This window comes from Melospiza georgiana, chromosome 15, assembly GCF_028018845.1.
Source record: "Melospiza georgiana isolate bMelGeo1 chromosome 15, bMelGeo1.pri, whole genome shotgun sequence".
NCBI lineage: Eukaryota > Metazoa > Chordata > Aves > Passeriformes > Passerellidae > Melospiza > Melospiza georgiana.
The window spans coordinates 9,477,028-9,491,783 of NC_080444.1; the positions used below are offsets into that span (position 1 = coordinate 9,477,028).

Genomic DNA, 14,756 nt, shown 5'->3' on the forward strand with positions numbered 1-14,756 from the left:
TTTCAATTAATTTTATTGAGTAGCCAAATCTGATAAATTAGCACAGATAAAATAAGCATTTGCATATGTTATAAATGACTTTTTACAGGAATAAAACAGTGAAAATTACAAACTGTAAAAAGGAGGACAAGTAAATCCTGTCTCAAATTCAGAAGGGGGAAGATTTATAACTTCATACTGAAGATCAAATCTTTGAGTTCAGAGAACAAAGATTTATTACAATATTATACACTACTTTACAAAATTAAATTTACTATAAGGATTACATCCATAATAGTAAACAGAACCTTAAAATCACATTTAATGGTCCCTTAACTTAAAAACCATTCTGCATCTTTGATTAAATTGTTAAGAAATTAATTCTAAATAAAACTGAATCATTCTAGTTATTGCAACATAGCCTATGTGGACTTAGACTCAAATATATTAATTTAAAAACAATAATGAAAGCAAAGTAAAATGAATGGTAACAATGTTGGCTGAACACTAATGTGTCAAAATAAGAAACAGTTTTAAAAAAAGTGTTTGACTACAAAGAGAGACACACCTTTACCACACATTTATAGTGGTGGAGTTGTGGTGCTGAGATCTAAGTACCAGAACCACTCTTGCCTACTTTAGCAGTCCATCTTCAGTGTCCTCATTTTTCAATTGTATGTAAAAAAGCAATCACAGGTAGTGTGTGTGTTCATGTTCCCTGAACTGCCATTACAGCAGCAGCAGTGAACCAGCAGGCCTTCCCCACTGCAAGGGAATAAAGAAAGTTCAATAGAGAATTTCCTCCAAAGTGAAGAGAACTCCCAGAGGGTTCATCTGACTCGTTTATCATGTTTTGCTCTGTAAAACTTAGGGACTCAACTTCAAACTTGTTAACTGCCACAAGGACTGACCTCTTCAGCCATTGGTCTGGTGGACATAAAGCAACGAGGCCATCTCCAGTATCTGTGGTTCTTTAAAAAAGGGATATAGTAGCAAAATACAGTCACAGTAAGAAATAGACTTTGGGTGGGCTGTTTGATGCAAGGATGGTTTTTAATTCAACATCTGAGTGATAACATACCCAAAACACAAGGTTTGGGGCAGAACCTATGCAAGTGCAGAGGTTCCATTTATGATTTAAATGAAGAGACCCCTTTCCCCCTCCCTGGGGAAAAAAAAATAAAAATCAGACTGTCAAAACTTAAAAGACACCTCTTCACTATGACTAGAAACTGTGCAATTCTCTGAAAAGCAGTTCAAGTAAATATATTCCTGTTTGCTACTGAGGCAGCAGACAGAGAAGCTTAAATTGGTTCTACAATAATCTTTTCAAGCTGTTTTAGCCATTGTTCTGAACTTTAGCTTCTTGTGCTCAAGAACAATTTCTCCCAAGGAACTTCTCCCCTGAAGTGAGGAAAATCCTGACAATCACAAGCAGCTACAGCCTGAAATGGGAGCAAATGTTTACCCAAAGGTTGACCCTACTGACATCTGTATCTCCAAACATCCAAAGCACAGTACATTTGACCACTCACAAGTGTTTTACCTCTTCAAGTTACCTGCCCCAGAAAGTTTGAAAGACCTTTAAGTTTACCACTATTAAATAAAAAAGCAAACCAAGATTTTTCCATATGCAACACTTCCATGGGCATTGAAATACAGTAACTTAAATACTTTTTACATTGGTAGCTATCAACGATAGCTTGATCTTGAAAACAGAAGAATTATCAATACACCTCTATAAAATTAGTTAAATTTTTTTTTTGTATAGAAGTTCTTACTTCAAGTCCGGTGTCAGTTTCGGTCTGTAGCTCTGGCAGGATCTCAGAGTGTATTTAAAGCTTTTGTTTGGTGCACGCTGGCCTTGGACCTGGGCTCATTACACAGCTGCAGCAAAAAACCCTTTTTTTGAAAACTTCTGGCATGTCTGCAACCATATACAAATCTTCAAATTCAATATAATAATTTTGGTTTTGGAAAAATAATTTCCAATTTTAATGTCAGAATATTCAGTGTTGCAGACCAACATTTGGTCTGAAGTGCTGCCAACAAACTTGCTTCAGAAACACACCAGATCTGAGGGGCCCAACATTCACTTAAAGTAAACAAGAGCCAAAAGTCTACTGAACATAAACCAAACAACATCTGAGATAATCTTCCTTGCTCTTCTCCTCCCACACCATTCATAAATAGAAATTAAAACTATTCCTTTTACTGAAGAAAAGCAAAGCTGACAATCTACCTAAGTCTACTTTTGCTGCCAACTCAGCCAATAAGTTTTTAAAATCTGTCTCATGTAGGGCCCACTCTTCCCCACTGTTTTTAAAATTAGAATACTGACTTATTAAAAGCTTCAACAAATTCAGCCACCTTATCCAGGTTAAGCTTACCTTTAGTCCTATTAGCCATAATCCAATCCAAGCACTGGGTTCTACACTTCACAAGCATTTGTTCATTTCACAATGAACACTTCTTTCACTGCTACTTTAAGCATTAAGTTGAACATTGAGATGCTCTGTCTGTAATCACTGGATGCACTTAGAAAGAATTTCCCTGCAAATCATGATCAGTATTGTGAGGTTTTATATCTAGCAGCAACAAAAAAAAGAAGAAAAACAAAAACAAAACAAACAAAAAAAAGTTACAGAAATATACATTTTGAACAACAAAGAACTCTTTATTTTACAAAATGTATTTCACCTTTTCAGTATTGCCTTTGTAAATGTACTTCATGCTGCAACTACTTACAGTAAAAACACGATTTGCAGCAAATTAAAGGTGCTCAACCAGTTCCAACAGTTTGATTTTTTTTAAGGTACAATATTATGTAGTTGCACATTTGATTCTCAGATGTGGTCCTTTATTTGCTTTAGTTCGTTGAAATCACAGTGAGAACTTCTCATCAACTGCCTCAGGCCACAGATTTAATGAAGATATTACAAGCACAATCATTCTTTACTGCAAAATCTTTCCTTAAAGAAGTAAGCCAAAGGCTAGTGTTTCATTTATTCACTTGCTGCTGTATATGAAGGAGGAATTCATAGTATGATAAGGCTGATTCTGTTCTGTCTTCAATCATATTTTGCAGAAAACTTGATTTCAATGGACTCTCATCCCTTAAAAACAAAAATATAAGTGTTTGAGTGGAATTAACATTTGCCATGGGCTACTGTGCATGAGTAAAATTACAGGTCAAGTGACCAGTCATTTCAAAAGCTTAAGAACATATGAAAATAGGATCTCAAATAGCCTTTAGTAGTGATTAATCCTAATAAGTGCTCTTACCAGAATTTACTTCATTTATCTGACATTAAAAAAGACTAAATGTCATAGAGGAATCCTTAGGTAGTCTTTTGAAATTCTAATTGGAGACAACTCATAAGTCATATCTGTAGTCAAATCTGTCAGGCACAGCACACACTATTGTTAAGAATCCCATTAAGAAAGTTCAGTATATGATATCCAAGTATGTATTGTTAACAGGTTGCTGAAGAAGCAAAAATGACTGTTAAAAACTACTTACTTTATTATATATAGTATAGGAAAGAAAGGTCTCTGTTCTCTCAGCCAAGAAATGAAAGTTCGTGTTCTGATGGATTCTGCCGTTTCAAGTTCCGGGAGATGTGTCTAAAAGCCAAAGGGTTTCATTAATACAAATTTTTCAGAAAAACAATAAAAGGAACACTTCAACTACCCCAGCTCATTAGGTACAAAGAAAACCCAGACAGATATGTTTTGTGATGAATAGTTTCAGTCTTGTCTTCTCTAAAATAGTCAAGAGCACTACACTCCTGTGAGCAATTAGCTGTCAGAATGGTGATGAGTGAGCTGTGATTGATTCTGTTTTGTTGCAGAAACTAAAGGATTACCCACTAACCCACTGTGCTCACTGTTTCCAAGTTTCTTAGTCTGCTCCCACAGGTCTGAGAAACTCAATCACTGTCAGCCTCTTCCTATTGTGTCCTCATGAGAACAAACTCCAAGAGGTAACAGCAATTCTTTCTTTCCTTGGATCTGGATCTATACCACTAGAGGGCTAATAGCTAAGTAGTGTATTTTAATTCTCATACAAATGATATTCTGGCAGCACTGGATGTATGCCTGATGTGCAGAGCAAGCACGTACCATATTCTGTGGTATTGAGCCATAATTTGGAACTCCAAGGACTTGGCTGATAAAACCCTGCCCACAGTTCTTCCCAATCCACATAAACATCACCTGAAAGACACCATCAATAACAACATTAATCCAACCAAAACACACCTCAGCAGTCCCATGCATATTTTGGGTTCTCAGAAAGAACACACCAAGTAAACTTGGATACTTTTTTAAATCCTCCCCACCACACAACTTACAGAGCCAGCATCCATAAGGTAAGCACCATCCCTACTCAACTTCTCCACTGACAGCTGGAGAAGGGGTGGCTGAGGTATAGTTCTGTCATTTATGTTAAGAGCTCCCTAAAAGAAGGATGAAAAACAGTGGTTCACATCTTGATGCAAAAAACAAGAACAGAATGCTAAATAAGAGGGGGATCTATTACACTGAATACTGGAGCTGGACCATTTTTCTCAGTTCAGCTCATGCTATACTTAAAATGATGATTTCCTTCATTAATTAGTAATTTACTAATAAATCTTAATGTTTTATTTCAAGAGGGTGAATGTCATCAAATGTATCTTAGTTAATTAGTTCTGGAACTGGAATATCTGATTTGCTATGTACCAAAGATGTGATTCCCAAAATTGTTCAGGGTTTTACATGAACATTCCCTGTTCTCAAAACTGCTTGATATTTTAAAATAAAGGAAGCTACAAAGGGACAAAAACCACATTATGATGTCTTTATGTATATGTGATTTTATAGCACAACATAATAACACAAGGCAAAGGTGAAATAAGTTAGGAAAAAACTTTCCCCATCCATAGCAAAGCACAGCTTCTCTCCAGAATTCATCAATCCACTTCCAAATAACAAATGCATAAATGCAACAAGTGGGAGAATATGAAACATTACATTTTAGCTGTGCAGCTTTAGATGGAAAACTTGGGAGATTTCTAACACATTTACTTTCACATCACACAGATCTTTGGGATCAGATGATGTAGCAAGGCCAAGACTCACCTCATCTGTGAGAGTATCGACTCTGTACAGACTGGGATGTGTCATGAGCATGAGGTAAACAAGGGGCTGGTTCTTCACCTGGCACATGGTAAAGATGCGTTCATCCAAACGTGTGTTTGTCCCAGTTTGAAATGCTTTCTGCAAACAATCAGGCCTTTAGTTTAACCATTAAAGCAAAGCAAGGTAAGTTGCAGATAAAACACATTGCCTACTGTTTATTTCTAACTTAAGTTTTAAAGATGTACCCTAAGTCTTTTCTCATTATATTTTACTTCTCCATAGTTCTCTTCAGTGTTTCATATAGAAATCATGCAGGCCTATCTCCCATTTCTGGATTTTAGAAGTAACCTCGACCTGGCACCATCAGTCCTCTCTTACAACTAAGATGAAAACACCCTGAAATACTAACACACACCTCAAAAATGCTACTTGATGAAATTTAAAAGCATAAATACTTGAGCAGTTTACAACTGGCTTCAATGTACAGAGTCTTAGGTCTGTATTTACAAGAAAGAGATAGTCCTGGCTTGTTGGGACCAAAGAAAAAGTTATAAATCAAAAGTAGAGCTCACTCCTCCCACCTGACTGGATCAAATGCTCATCAAGCCTTTCACATGAAAAAGCTCAATATGAACATGCTGTTTAATTCCTAACCAAGATGTACGAATCCAAAACTTCTTTTTGAACCAAGAAATCAGTTTGTCCAACAGTTAAATGACTTCTAATATCAGTTCAGGGAAATTCAATTAAAAAATTCTTACACTGGGCAAATACTGTGAAATGCTTTAAACCTGTTGCAAGAACAGTCAGACAAATGCCCTGTCTGCCACACCCAGCTTTCTTCTAATCCACACTGAAGTGGTATGTGGATCTACATTTCCAGAGACACAAAAAACTGAGATTCCTGAGAAAACACTATCAGTACCCTGACACATTCTCTTCACTACTCAGTGTCTTTATTATTTTGCCCTTCCATTGCTTAAAACATTTATACTTTTGGTTTTACGCACACTTCTAAATTCCTGCTTTTGAATTAAATCATTCTCCATCAAAGAATTGTCCTTTTACTTCAGGCTGACCTGCCAAACAACCATCCTCTTGCCTGGCTTCCTTTGCCCTCTTACCTGTTTCAAGAGTGCCAGTATGTAAAGAGGGAAGAGGCGCAGGGAGAAGGGAGCGGTGAGGCCGGGCTGCTGGACGCTCAGCACGGAGGAGCGGTAAGCGGCCAAGGAATCGATCACGGCGTTGACCAGGGCGTCGCGCGCGTCGCTCAGCGTGGCAGACACGGAGCGGTCCACAGCTGAAACAGGGCAAGGCTCAGATCAGAGTTCCTCCCTTGGCAGGAATGCAGCCACATACATTAACTCCTCTCACTTTATCATATATGCCAATGCAGCTTAAGCTTTTACTACATTCTAGGGGAAGTGCTTCAGAAAAAAGCTGAGGGGCCGCGATGATGCACCAGACTAAGCCTAAACCCAGGCGATTACACGCAGCTCTACTGATCCTTCACCTAAGCCAAGCATTAAAACCAAAACTCTCTTAGGATGAGGGAGAATCTCTTCTTCTAATCCAGAGGATTATTGCTCAGACCTTTAAGGATACAATCCACACATATCCAAACAAGCTCTTAGCACACTCACCCATATTGGCTAAGAGCCCTGTGATGGCCTGCACATCTGCCCCCAGGTACACTTCACTCAGGGTTGTGACAACAGGTAAGCACATTGTGTGCACACGAATTCGCCTTTCACCTGCAAGGAAAGACAACTGTAACCTCCACACTTGTTTTATGAAGCAACACTACAAATGCCACTGTTGGCTCAATCTAACCTTACCTTTGCTGGAGGTGTACAGGAGAGCTGACTGAAAAGAAACCACTTGCATATCAGTAAGACTCTCCTCCACTGACATCTGCACAGCATATCCTGCATCTGGGTTTACGTTGGGCAATGACAACAAGTCTGTAGATCGCACAAAGAAGTTCCCATGGAAAGTATGAATGGAAAGACCTACAAGATAATAATGAATCAGTTTGGGTTTATAGCTGTGAAGTACAAGCACCACATACAGATCTCTACATCAATTACTATACTGGAATGCTCCCTCTCAATGAAACATATTATCTTCAGAAAAGGTAAATGTTACAAACTAACAACTCATCCAAAGAATCCACAAAGCCTAGCAGAAAGTGGGAATTAGCAAGGGAAATCACTGCAGAGTAGTAGAAAGTATCTAGATTATAAAAACAGTCCCTTGTTGAAATCGTTCATGAAAATTTCCAGTTTTGACCATTATAAACTGGAACTTGGATGCCAGAAAAGACACTGCAAATACAGTATTTAAAAAAATTGTCTTATCTCTGGTACTGAATTTTACTTTTCTAATCTTTGCCTTTTAATCATTTGAGGTCAAAAAATAGCTAGAATACCAATGAAAACATTCCCAAAGAGCAGCCAACACCCACTTCTCTCTTCTCCATCCCACAAAAATCTAAGAAAGTGAATTCAGACCTTTGGTGCATCTTATCCTCATGACAGCCTCAAAGCCAATTTTCCTAGTTAAATATCGCTTCAGTTCCTTTTGCAACTTCTCCACCTGGACAGGGTTGTGTTTATGATGGTAAGATTGGTAGTAGTAGACACTACCTGCAGAATACCTTGATATACAACCTGAAACAAAACCAGTATACATTAGAGAGTGCAAACAGCTGCTGCTGCAGTCTTTAAAGTATTAAATTGTTCATACCTGCAAATTACTCAAATGCACAGTTACAGACTTGCCACAAAGACAGATGTAGCTACAACTGTATATTCTAATATGTGACAAATCTCAGGTGTGAAATAATTTTCCATTGAACTGAAATTGCTGTCACTTGAAAGTTTGGTTAAATAGAAAAAAAGTAAATAAAATGCTAGTAAAACTTGTTCTGAAGGCAATGACACTGATGGCTAAAAAGGCATAAAAAGGAAGAAACTATTTCCACTACTTGTATCAGTAGCACAAGGGTCCTGACTCTCTAAGGGAGGACAAGAAAATAAGTAGTTTAAATCAGGACTTAAAGATGACATTCTATTCACTGTCACTGCTCAGCAAGCACAAGTTTGTATCTTGACACATTAGATTAATTCAAATCAGGTACATCTACTAAATATTAATGTAGATTCTATGCATTTGCTCAAAATACAAGAGTTACACGTCCCAAAAGAGCTTTATATGACTTACCTAGGGAAGCCAAGTCAGAATATTGCCCACTAAGAAGAAATAAATCCACTGCAACCTGTTGCCCTGAGCAGTCCAAGGCCAACTTCTTGTAGAAATCAGTCGATGGTGTCAGATGTATATCCTGTTAAAAGAGTGGAGTGTTACAAAACACAAAGGAAATTCAAATTGATTCACACATTTATTGCCTGCTTTCAGGGACACAATTCTCCATCATTAATTAAAAATATTTATTTTAAAAAATCAGGTAATTTGTGTTTATATTGCTAGGTTTTTCTTTTGGTTTTTTTCTGCTACTTTAAAAGGAGCAAGACAAGCACAAAATTAACCCAGAAGAGGAAATCCCAGAACCACCTATGTGCACAGAACAACCTTTTTGCTTTCCTAACCTTTGCTGTTGCTCTTTGGTTTGGCTCCTCTCGTGACTTCAGTGCTCCCATTCCCAGAGATGGGAGCTGTGTCTGGAAGACAGTGATTCTACCTCCAGTGGGGGACATCAGCTTAAAGGCAGCCTGTAACGCAGGCCCCAGAGCACTCTGAGTTTCCAGGGACTTGGTAAACATCTGTGGCAATGTCTTCAGCAGATCTTGAATTAGCTGCAAGTGAGAAAACTGTATTAGGCCTATGAGTCTTCAAGGTTTTCTATTTTATAGCCAAATATTGGCTGTTGGGTCGAGATATATATATATATATATATATATATATATATATACACACACACATACTTGAACTTGTACAAATACTTGAACACAACCAAGAATTAACACTTCTAAAATTAAAGTAGTAAAGAGAAAGTTCTAGAAAAATTGAAGCACTGTCTTGTTCTTACAGTGACATAGATAAAAGACCTCTTTTTTTTGCCTCAAACCTGGCATTTGAAAAGCTGGTGTTAATGAGCATTAATTAATCAAAAAATTATCAAACATATCCCCAGTTATGTAAATGTCGCTAGTTATGTAAGAAAGTCCTTGCTTCTTACCTCTTTATTTTCATTCAAATTTACTAATAAGTTTTCTGGCATTGGTATAAATACATCTGAAAGGGAAAAAAATTTGAGTTATCGTTTAAAAATATATCAAGCTTTCCCTGACTTTATTTGCCAACCATCATACTTATTGGAAAAAAAATACACAGTATCAGTGTATTAGCACATGTAAACATAATTATGTGGATTTTTTCTCATAAGCATTCCTGTGGCTAGAATCCCATGTTGGAGCAGCAATCAACAGGGCTGAAGGATAATCAAAACTATTAAATAAAATCACATAGCAAATATTTCCAATGTTCATTCTACCCTGCCCAATAATACCCAGTGAAAGGTGATTTGAAACAAAAGGCAGGACAAGCACTAAGCACCAGCCACAAGAAAATCTATAAAAGGTATCTACCATCAGTGTTTGGGATTTCAAGAGGAATCTAGAGATTTGTACAAATTAAACTAGAAGGTAGGAAAGCTGTCTTCATGTTGGAAGTCATGAGCAGCCACAGCATTGCTCAGACATGAGTGAGATGTCTTCATAAACAAACTCACACATATGGTACTTCCAAAGGCATTACTAGAGAGACTAATGGTGTGATCCAGAAACTCCCACCAGATATTTATTTTTAAAGGCTGTCATAACCAGAAGTCACTAATAGGTACTGATCACAAAAATTATTTTTGCATACCTTCAATATCTGAAACTATAAGCATCTGAGGCTGAGAGAGACCTTCCTGAAGACTGTAGAAATGGATTGTGCTGTCAAATGTTATGAAGCCTATTTTTGTTCTAGTGTTCCCAGGAAGCCTGAAAATGAGACATATGGTGTTCAACAAGATGAAATTTCATTACTGCAGGCTTTTTCTTTTTTTTTTGTAACATCCACTGCATCTCTCAGTGGTTGTTACCAAGCAGTTAGTTTAACAGCTAGACTGCAAGAGCTTCACTAAGTCATTTTGGAAAGAACAAAAACCACAACAAAAAAGGAGCTCATGGTAGAGTCACCTAGCAGGCAGGTGAAAACCTTTTCAGAGGGCAATCAGAAGTGGAAGAAAAAGAATAAATAAACTGCAAAATCCCAATTAGTGTTTTATAAGTTCAAACAGCACGCATTTTATGAGAAGATTATTAGACGCATGACTCTTTTCAGCAAATACTTATCTAAACTTGAGCTTTTAAAAAATACAGTTCAAAAGATAAACATGATGCTTACACTCTTTAGGGGATTTATGAAGCACATAGGAAAGAGTCAGACTGAAAATCAATCCTCAAAATTACCTTTTATACTGGTGTAGCTGTGATGGGAAAAAGACTGCAGCTTTATGGCACATTTTAACACAACACTGGCCATTGTTTGCCCACACTAGGAAATTGTCTTCCACACAGAAAGGACTGGCATGTTGGTGTCTACCACAGATTTTTCAAGATGAATGAAAATTAGAGATTTTAAGCAAAAGTACTTACGAGTCCAGATTGTCTAAGAGGGTCTGGCAGACTGTGTTCAAGTATCCTGTCTCGATTGCATTGTGGGACACATCAAACACAAAGAGGTACACGGGGGGCTGGGGTGGGCGCAGCTGAGCAAAGAAAAGATCACCTTTAATTCTCAAACAGCATTTGTTACATTGGCTTCATTCATTCTATTGCAAGTTTAAACTGCTAAAACAGCACACAGATGATAGCTAAAATTTCTGGATGCATTCGCCTCTTATTTGGTAATATCAGAATTCTAGTTTTCTTCCAAAGCTACTACATATTCCAAATACAGAATACCTACATATTCCAGATACAAAATACCTACATATTCCAAATACAGAATACCTAAATATTCCAGATACAGAACAACTTTAACATCATAAATGTTTAAAAGTGAACTCTCTGAGGTCTTCCCCATGAGTTCTCAGATACACTCCTTAAGGCAACAGCTACTGAACTGCAATGCATCCTCTGAAACAAAGTTTTCTCTGACATCCCTCTGAAAATAAAACAAAGGGAGAGAAGAAGTAAAAGTAAAGAAAGCCTTACCATGTATTCAGATGGAGCCATAAACTCAATAGTAGCATTCTGAACTTCGGGTCTTTTATGAGGTTCTCCATAAACTCTTGTCACAGGATTATAGAGGAATTCTTCAGGAACTATGCAGACAAGTTTATATATTAGTACTTCACACTAGCATTGGCTGTGCTGCATTTTAAAACAAATATATCAACTCTTTTGTGGCTGTTGGGCAACAATGGAGAACTACACCAGGCAGTGGAGTTTTTACACTTGTGCAAGGTACTGTGAGGGACAACTTAGGCTCATCATGTTTCTTTAGGGACACCAGTGGCACTGAGAAACATTTCTCATGACTCTCAGCAAGACTGACAACAATCCCCCTGCTGATGTGGCCAGTCTCAAAGGCCAAGGTTAATTGCACCACTTAAGGTGCTGCAAGGTTAATTGGGAAAGGCTAATTGCAGCCCTTTCAAGCACATCTAAAACTTACCATCATTGACTCTATAGCACAAATTGCATTTCCACCTCCTCTGGTCCAGGAAGCTGACAAAGGGGTTGATGTACGTCCGGCAGGAACGGCATCTCACAATAATACTGGAAGTGACCACTGGCAATTGCTGGAAAAGAAAAGTTTCCTGTTTTAAAGCATCCTCACCCTGCAGCTGCTCATCTGTGGTAACAACGCCACCCACACTGTGCTGCCTAGTGAGGCAAAGCATCCTTGTTGAAAGAAGGAGTACTTCTGCATCCTCACAGCACCACTGCAATTCCTTAACAAAACAGGTAGGAACTGAGCTCTAACATATTTAACTGTGTGGATTCCCTTTCCAAGCCTCCACATCATTCCTGAATTTTACACTGATGATTTAAGATCAAGTCCTGTACCCAATACAGATCAAAAAGCAGAGGAAAAAAAGCCCACATCTTTGAAAAATCAATTAAAGTGAGAAAAAACCCACTGTTTAAGAAAGACACTGCTAAATTCAAAGTCTTCTGGTTATTTCATGACATCCAAATCCCTCCAACTTTGTCAAGTCTTGAGTTCAGAATTAGTACTAGGTTTGAAATTAATAACTACAACTGATACATGACAACCTGGAATTTAGGTTGTCTTCTATCACAGTCCAAATTCTGTACTGCCCTTAAGCTTTTGGTTTTTTTATTAAGAAGTGAGACCTGAAAGTTTAAATATGGTAGGGAAAAACAATTGAGAAAAATTACAGCAATCTGTATGGAATAAGGAAATGTCAGTTACTATGGTAATTCTTCTGGGCCAAGATACCTGCCCTTGATTTATAATTCAATGTCCATTGTCTGGACTCTGGTAAAGGCATAGTTGATAATTCAGCAGTAAAGTTTTGAACATTTCTCATACCGATAAGTCTTTGAAAGGATGAAGCAGGAGCCCCAAAGGAAGTTTGGCTTTATTCAATAAGGCCTGAGTTTGAGGAATGTTAGTCAGGGTACAGCGGAACAACCTACATGGATGACAAAGGGTTATTTTCAGAGGCTTTCAAATAAATTATGATTTCAGTAGTACAATATATTTTTCTAGAGCTGTTAATGGTGAATTTCCATTTCCAGCTGAAAGATCTCTGTCAAATCATTTTTGTTTCTGAGCTTGACCCACAGTACATACTTTGAGTTCTTATTTTATACAAATGATCTTTATACAGAACTCAGTGTCATTTTAGTCACCCAAGTCAAAGTTAAGCCTAACAATATTCAAAGTTGCACCAAATCTTTATATACTAAATGCTACTTTGGAATAAATCAGAACCAGCAATGTTTCAAAGGTGGTTTTTAAAACATAGTAACATCCCACAATCATTTTCTGAGTGTTGACTACTCAGCAGCTTCTACAAGGTGCAGATGTATGTGGCAGATTTGCAAATCAAGTCCAGCTTGTTTGCATGAACAACGTCACAAAGGCGCTGTTATTTCCTTTATCTACCATAAAAATATTTGCAAAGCAGAAGTCCCTGGCTATTCACAGTTTGGTTGGTCTCCTCAGAGAGAATAACTGGTTAACCAACTGCCAGTCTCTTGTTTCAGATTTCATTTACTCCATTGTTTTAAATGGTTACTTTTCAATACAGAGGTCACCCATGTTTCTTCAGGTACAATCTTTTTGGGGTACCTCACCTGACTGAATTAACTGTTATTTTATATCTTCTCATCCATACTCACTGCCAGGCATAAAACTTTTCTATTACCTATCTATAGCTGCCTTGTTAACTAATTTTTCCTCATACTTTCTACAAAGATGATTTTTCCCCCTTCAAAGTTAAACCCACTTATTGCCTTTATTGTAACAGTGAAGCCCATTTTCAATATTTTCTACTCATAAAATTAAGAAAATATTTTGTGAAATTATGTTTATAAGCAGGAATTTACATTTTATCTATTTTGATGTATTATAGCAAATGCATAATCTTACTCAGGATTGCAGTTGAGCTTCTGGATGTCTTCATGCAAGTTGGGGACAGGAGCCTTCAAAAGGGTGGTAGGAAGAATATTTCTTTCTTGAAGAAGATTCACAGGTCTTAACCCTTCCTGCTGTAGACTCAGGCCAGCCATTGATGCAGTTAAGTGATTAGTGCCCAGGGCAGGCTAGAGACAAATCAAATTTCACAGATTAGTACCAAGTACTTGGATGAAATCCATAATCTGTTTAAAACCACATCTATATCCCTTCCAGTTTGTTTTGCTCATGTACTAACTGCCATTGTACCAATGTATTTAGAAATGCTGGTTGTCACATGAACTTGAATTGTGTGTAACATAAGAGGAAAAAAGCATAAATTGCCTATAAAACTCTTGTAATACAGAGGCTCAGCTGGTGAAAGCATTGGTCAGTTCACTTGGAAAGTTCAGGGAAAGAAAAACCAACACTTCAGCTAACAATAACAAAGCCACTGAAGAGAAACATGCCAAAAGCAGCTGAAAGTTTCAAAAGAAACATCCTGAACAGATCTGAGGGTGGAACACTTCACAAAGAGCTGGCACACAGCTTTTCCAAAGTGGTACCAAGGCACAGGCAAAAGCTTTAATTCTGGCTATGCCTGCCCTCTTGAACAATTGGTGCCCAAACAGGGAACAAAAGAAGCAGCATCCTAGGGATACACAACACCTACCAACCATCACTTTTCTTTACCCACACACCCCCACCAGAGGTAGTGCTGAGACAGAAACCAGACAACCTTTACCTGCTGGAAATGTTTTGATCCATCTGGATATTGCAAAGCAGCTGCATTCCTTCCTGGGGCTCCAGGTGGAGAAGCATGTTGGTAGCCTGGAGGTAAGGCAGGGTAGGAATACCCAACACTTCTATTCATCTTCAGATTTGGGGCTGCAGGAGAATGGTGTGGAGTTGCTGGAAGCAGAGTAGACAGACACTTAATTGCTGAAGAACTGTATCTAATTGAGGCATTAGTACAACAGGAGAGCTGC

At 37.8% G+C, this 14,756-nt stretch overlaps 1 protein-coding gene across 1 annotated transcript in view; it reads right to left on the reverse strand.

The window, feature by feature from the left end:
• SEC24A (SEC24 homolog A, COPII coat complex component) overlaps nucleotides 1–14,756 on the reverse strand; it is a 24,337-nt gene continuing 9,581 nt past the window's right edge. The window contains 19 exon segments of the mRNA XM_058035095.1: nucleotides 1–3,095; nucleotides 3,503–3,606; nucleotides 4,105–4,197; nucleotides 4,335–4,439; nucleotides 5,104–5,241; nucleotides 6,228–6,403; nucleotides 6,747–6,857; nucleotides 6,942–7,115; nucleotides 7,617–7,775; nucleotides 8,329–8,449; nucleotides 8,715–8,921; nucleotides 9,305–9,360; nucleotides 9,994–10,112; nucleotides 10,770–10,882; nucleotides 11,331–11,440; nucleotides 11,794–11,920; nucleotides 12,679–12,781; nucleotides 13,744–13,916; nucleotides 14,513–14,679. Coding sequence (XP_057891078.1) covers nucleotides 2,981–3,095; nucleotides 3,503–3,606; nucleotides 4,105–4,197; nucleotides 4,335–4,439; nucleotides 5,104–5,241; nucleotides 6,228–6,403; nucleotides 6,747–6,857; nucleotides 6,942–7,115; nucleotides 7,617–7,775; nucleotides 8,329–8,449; nucleotides 8,715–8,921; nucleotides 9,305–9,360; nucleotides 9,994–10,112; nucleotides 10,770–10,882; nucleotides 11,331–11,440; nucleotides 11,794–11,920; nucleotides 12,679–12,781; nucleotides 13,744–13,916; nucleotides 14,513–14,679 — 2,471 coding nt within the window. The 3' untranslated portion in view covers nucleotides 1–2,980.